Source organism: Bombus vancouverensis, chromosome 16 (assembly GCF_051014615.1).
Source record: "Bombus vancouverensis nearcticus chromosome 16, iyBomVanc1_principal, whole genome shotgun sequence".
NCBI lineage: Eukaryota > Metazoa > Arthropoda > Insecta > Hymenoptera > Apidae > Bombus > Bombus vancouverensis.
The window spans coordinates 6,604,522-6,610,852 of record NC_134926.1 but is presented as its reverse complement, the minus strand read 5'-3'; the positions used below and the strand labels follow the sequence as shown (position 1 = coordinate 6,610,852).

Here is a 6,331-nt window from a genome sequence, read left to right as displayed (position 1 = left end):
GCCAGTTTTATTTTTAACGCGCGTGCAACAAACTCACCAGTCCGTCTACACGGCCACTGTAAACAACATAGGTGCGCCGACTCGCGGCACTTTTCTCAAGGAACTACCAAATGTACGTACTGGGTGCTTCGGAAGTTCAGCTTCGGCTGCAACACGAGGCAAATTAGTTTTAGGAGATTTCAGAGGAGATTCGTTTAGAAACGTGGTCATAATTGGGTTCAGACATGGTTGCAATGCTTTTTCAAGCTTGTAGAAATTGAGCTTGCGTTTGAGCAGATTGCAGATATCTATAGAAATTTGTCTTTTTCTTTTTTACAAAATTACTTTCAGTAATTTCTGCATCTTCGCGTCCTTATGCTTCTTGTGGTTTCTTGTGGTTTTTGGATAAGAGAAGAGACTCTTTGAGGGAACGTGGACTCAATTAGGTTCAGACCTGGTTAGAATGCCTTTTCAAGCTTGTAGAAATTGAGCTTGCGTTTGAGCAGATTGCAGATATCTATAGAAATTTGTCTTTTTCTTTTTTACAAAATTACTTTTATTAATTTCTGCATCCTTGCGTCCTTATGCTTCTTGTGGTTTTTGGATAAGAGAAGAGACTCTGAGGGAACGTGGACTCAATTAGGTTCAGACCTGGTTAGAATGCCTTTCCAAGCTTGTAGAAGTGGAGCTTGCGATTGAACAGACTGCGGATCTCTACAGAAATTTGTCTTTCTTTTTTACAAAATTGCTTTTATTAATTTCTGCATCTTTACTTCCTTATGCTTCTTGTGGTTTCTTGTGGTTTTTGGATAAGAGAAGAGACTCTTTGAGGGAACGTGGACTCAATTAGGTTCAGACCTGGTTAGTATGCTTTTTCAAGCTTGCGTTTGAGCAGACTGCGGATATCTATACAAGTTTATGTCTTTACAAAATTACAAAAACGTTCACTAATTTGTACTTTACACTTTGCATATTTTGTACATCGTGTTCAGCGTTATTATTTTTTTTTTCTCTCAGTTTTGATGTTCCTGATAGATTTTGAATAAGAGTCGCTATACGTGCGCACACTCCGGAGAAATCTAATGAAAACGTGAGACGTGCTTGAAAAGTCGAGCATCGGAGAGAAGATTGGGGAAATTGGATTAGAAAGTTTAAAGCGCGTTCTCTTGAGAAAAAATAATGAGAATGTTTGTTCACTGTGTTCAACTAGAGATCGCTTACAGGTGTAGCATGGATATCTGTAGAAATGTATATCTTTATCAAATTACTTTCATTCGTTCCTTTTGCCTGATAAATATTGCCCTTTGTATTATACACATTTCATGTATCTTTGCAAAGCACGTGCATTCTGTGCATTTTTGCATCTTTCGATTTGATACAAAATTAAACGACGGCGCCTCCAACGAAATTCGTTAAATTCTTTAAAAAAATCGAACTTCGGAAGAAAGATCGGACAGATTTGGTTAAAGAATTTGGGGGTTCTTTGGGGAGAAACGTAGATTCGGTTAGAAACAGAACAGCAAAGTGAAGAAGTAGAGTTGCTTGTAAGTAAATATATCGTGGATATTTATAGAAAAATAATATTTTTATAAAATTGCTTTCACTCGTTTCTTTCGCCTGATCCATCGCCCGTGCTCCGGATATTTTTTATATCTTTGCATATCGCCTGCACTCTGTGCACTTCTGCGTCTTCAAATTTCTTATAAATTCAAACGACGTGCACCGACTCTGGGGAAATTCAAAGAAAATATACGCGGTGCTTCGAAAGTCGAGCTTCGATGCAGAAGATCAGGGAAATTGGCTTCGAGAGGTTTGAAATGTGTTCTCTGTTTTCACGGGACAGATGCCTTTCGATCGATGCTATCGACTCACGCGATACGTCGTTCTAATTAGCTGCAATTTAGGTGCTGCAATTTCTGCCACAGCTACTCGTGCGATTGTTGAGCTTTCGAGTCGACCCGTTTCAACAAAACGACTCGTTGAACGACAAATATTATCGAGTATGGGAAATATCTGAAACCAGAGACATCGTTGATAAAATAAAATATGCAATTTCTAGAAACGATTAGTCATACGTTTCTTCCAACGCGCGATTAAGAAACCTGAGAATTCTTCGACTTATGATAATTCGTCATTGACACGAATGCTGCTATTGTGTACGATCTATCTGCATCTACAAATAAATAAATATAATATATGTAAATATATAAGTATCTATCGCGAGTGAAAAATCGTAGAACAATTAACGATAGTGAAATACGCTAAAAGCTACAAACATATCGAGTCGGCGTTAAAAATCCGTGTCCGATTGCAACAGAAGTGATTAAATTATTTATCCTGGAGCCTCATCCGCTGTTGCGCGTGAAAGCTCCGTGGCGGATCGAAACACCGATATTCCATTGTTATTTCAACGACAGAACATTTCTCTGTTTTGACAGTTTGTGTTATTGCATAAAAAACGATTTTGAAAATGAGTCGCGAAACGACTCGTTCGCCGGTGACTTCTGTAAAAACCATACGGAAAGTTTACCAAGCCTCTTCGTACGGTAAAAAGGAAAGAAAGAAAAAATTCGGACGTGTCTATTTCCGACTACACGACGAGCCACACACTCGCCCATCTTCTCTCATAGACGACGCTTAATTTGCTGCGTATGTCGTGTCGAATATTTCTCGAATTTCAAGCAAAAAACTTTCGCAGATAAACTCTGTTATCGCGCCAAGAGCTGTTGCACGGTGTTGGTAAACGTGCCGAGAGTTTTTTTGCGCCAGCTGCCAGCGTTTGCACGTTTCGGGAACTCGCAGAGAGCGACGCGAATAAATCGGTTTTAATCGCTCATTTTCGAAATCTTTTTTTCGAATGCGAAAGCTGTCGAAACAGGCAACAGCCTGCCGTTGAAATTAAAACCACTCTTTTTATCAGCTATGAGGTTTTTATTATTTATTTATCAACGATTGCCGGGTGATTAAATAATTGTACGAAAGGATCGTATGGCTGGAGAATTATTTTATTTACAATCTTGAGATTGAACGGTTGACAGAGATCGCGTTTCTTTCGCCAAACTACTCGCGATCTCGTAAACTTACGAATTTCATAAAATATAGAATAATAAAATGTTTTCCTTTTTTTTTCTTGGAATGAAAAATCGAAATAAGGATGGAAGAAGGTAGGAGCGGCGAAAAGACACGATAAAAGTTTCTTAAAACGTATCAAATTTATTTCTGCCTCTGCGTGCACACATCTCGATCGCTTTTGGCAAATTCTGAATTTCGTAATTTTAAAAACGCAATAGATCGAAGAATTCGATTCTTCCGTGACCTATCCATTCGATAAACGAGGCATTGAAAACAATCGGCAATCCTTTCCCGCGTTTTATTCACAGACAAAGAATTCTACGAACAATTTTTATTCTACGACGCTTCCCTCTCTTGTCTCCCTCTCGGAAACTTTCCATCGAAATTACGCGAAACTTTGCGCCGCGGTTCGGAAATTACGTACTTCGTAGAAAAATATACGTAAGAGGAGATGATATCGATCTAAGAAGAGAACGAATCGTTTGGGAAAATCGGTCTGCGCAACCGAGAAGTCCTTCTCGCCTCACGTTCCGCCAAGTTTCCGCCTCTTCTCGATCCTCGATCCTTTACTCGGCCCTGCGATCGTCCCCCACTTTCGGCTTCCGCGACACGATTAGGATTTCTCGCTCGAATTGTGAACTACGGACCATCTGAATACGATTCTGCTCGCTGAAACCAATAAGACAGTGGATTAACGTGGCTCCAACTATTTTCTCGCCGCCTCTTCCCCTCGGTCGTATCGATCAGTCGCGGAAAGTGAGATCGAGCGAACAGAGCGGAAACCGACGAAGACGAAAGAAATTTTCCAGCAATTCTCGATTCTATCTGTACGAAAGAGGACGACGAGAACTGTGAATCGTCGAATGCTGTGTGCGCGTTCGATGCTTGAGATGCTGAAGCGCGTGCGCTTGAATATGTCGTGCTCAAACGGATCTCGATACAAACCGTTGTTTACTTTGTCCTTTTATGTAGAAAGGTACATGATAAACGACAAATTTATTCCGAAAACGGCAGAAATCTCGCAGAATGAAAAGCGAGGATCATTTTCTCGTTCGAAGAACTGAAAAGGGAAGATGCGTTAAAAATTGAATTCGGAGACCACATTCGTGTATGCAGTACGATGGCCGGCATTTTCAATAAATATTGCATTAATAAAGTAACTCTTAAGTATTACACGCTTTATTGTTACTCATAAAAGTGCGGTATATGTTTGCTTTTAACCACGAGATGGTCAAGCGCAGGCGTAGCCGGACGAAATTCAAAGTGGATTCTCTCGAAAACGAAGCCTCGAATGAAAAAATTGTATTCCACGTTTTCGACTTATTTTTTCATGTACAATCACCCTCTCCACGGTTGTACCATCCATATACATTGTGTATAAAATCAGCGCGACGGTCAATACGCCATATATATGTTCCCATACAACTACGTTCTCAAATAAAGAAATTATGAAATTGCCTCTATAATTAATTCAGACGATTAAGAAATTATCGCCAGAGAGTCGCTTCGGTTAACGCGTGAATAGATTCTTCCGCGTGACAATATCGAGTCTTGGAACGACGAAATCGCACAAGTTACGAGTCGCCCTGTTATCATCCCGCGTTTGTCCTGCGGGAAAGAAACCGTAGCAGGAGGCTAATCAGCGACAAGTTGGAACAAATGGACGCTCTACTATCGCTATTCGCTATTCCTAATAATCCCGATCCTGCAACTGCAAAACCTACCATCGCCATTCATCATCCTGCAGCACTGTTCCGGCGTTGTCCGCTATTCAGACTCGGTAGTCTTGCAAAGAAACAGACATCGATACAGCAACGACGACACGATAGCGCCACCGATTGGACCAATCCAGAAGACCCAATGATTAGTCCAGTAGCCATTCCAGATGGCTGGACCTAGTGTCCTTGCCGGATTCAAACTGCAGCCAGTGTATGGGATGAAAATGAGACACAGGACGGTGATGCAGAAGCCAACTCTCATTGGTGCCGAGTCTGTGTTGGCGGCGTTTCGACAGTCCCATAGACCGCAAGCGAAGAAGACGAGAAGCCCAGTGGCCAAGACCTCCGCCATGGCACCCTGAAGAGTGGTCAGATCTGCGTGAATGTCCGTCATGCAGAAGGAGTCTCCTGCCCCCTGCGCGGTGTACATTAGCTGCACCGGTGTTATCACCTGCAGAGATCGAAGAATTCTGTATCGAAGAAGCTGGACGAGTTTCGATTGGGGTTCGATTTAACGCTAAAACTACCGACGTGTTGATCGAAATGTCGCATAAAATTGTTGTCACATTCAATGGCGGATTTAATCCTTTGCGGGCCCGAAGCTAATGATCACTTTGGGTCACCTTCGGCCCAGTCTTTCACCTTTCTAAAGCAAATTTATAAGATGCCACAAATGATTTTTGTTAAACCAATATGGAAATTGGTGAGGACACGATATTCGCTCAGGCTAGGTGAATATTAACTATGCAGAACTGCTGGCAGAAATTCAAGTGGAGGATTCGGTGGATTCTCGCGCAGCTTAGGAAACGCAACAATCCTCCTGGTCACTTTCGAATGGACCCATCGAGTCGTCGATGGGCGTCTCGAATATTCCAACAGCTATACGCGTTGACTCGACGAACGTTGTTTCAGCCGAGCCAAAATTCTTATCTCAGTCTTTGTAAACTGACAGATGTATTTTATCCGATTGCGACAATCGTTCATTGACAATCGTTCGTTGATCTTTTTCACAAACACTTTTGGGGTCGCCATAGCGTCACTAGCGTCAAGGTAAATCCGCTCCTGACTAGATCCGTGTCGTACCATCATATTATCGTGCATTGTTATAATTATCGTACGATCTTATTTATTACATATACAGGGTGAGGCTAAAATAGGCCACCTAAATATCTCTGCTGTTATTGGTGACAGAACAGATGTGTGAAAGCAAAGATTGCACGATGTCGTGGAGCACATAATTTGATGTAAATAGTTCTTTGATAAATGGACGCGTAGAGGTCATACGAAGATCACTTTCGTTTTTTCAAATGGAACGATGTGCTTCTCTACGTACCATCTAGCGTGGCGTTTTAACACGCGTACAATGATCTGCACGTTCAAGAACATTCAAGGTCAATGAAAGTCAATTGCAAGAGAAAATGATATACTTCGTGTGAGCGATCCAACACATTGTTTTATGTAATGGCGATTTATTAACGTACCAGTGCACCGCTGATGCTACGCAAAGAAACGTGTCATCCCGTCTGAAAAATCGAACTTGACCTTCGTACGACCTCCAACTA

The 6,331-nt window shown here is 41.6% G+C and overlaps 1 protein-coding gene and 1 long non-coding RNA gene across 11 annotated transcripts in view; one reads left to right on the top strand and one right to left on the bottom strand.

Moving 5' to 3' along the window:
• LOC117154658 (uncharacterized) overlaps positions 1 to 6,331 on the top strand; it is a 78,456-nt gene that overhangs the window by 31,491 nt on the left and 40,634 nt on the right. Inside the window, exon 1 of one of the 7 annotated variants that reach the window (XR_013060424.1) lies at positions 31 to 112. The exons of the other annotated variants lie outside the window; for them this stretch is intronic. This is a non-coding gene — a long non-coding RNA (uncharacterized LOC117154658). Of the gene's footprint in view, positions 1 to 30; positions 113 to 6,331 lie in introns of those variants that run through there. 7 annotated transcript variants of the gene reach the window in all.
• Positions 3,173 to 6,331, bottom strand: part of LOC117154656 (aquaporin AQPcic-like) — a 30,195-nt gene continuing 27,036 nt past the window's right edge. For all 4 annotated transcript variants that reach the window (XM_076625403.1, XM_033329830.2, XM_033329831.2 and 1 more), the window contains 2 exons: positions 4,776 to 5,220; positions 3,173 to 3,720 (listed from right to left, as the gene is read on the bottom strand). In XM_076625403.1, the coding sequence (XP_076481518.1) occupies positions 4,819 to 5,220 (402 nt within the window). In that variant the 3' untranslated portion in view covers positions 3,173 to 3,720; positions 4,776 to 4,818. The remainder of the gene's footprint in view (positions 3,721 to 4,775; positions 5,221 to 6,331) is intronic.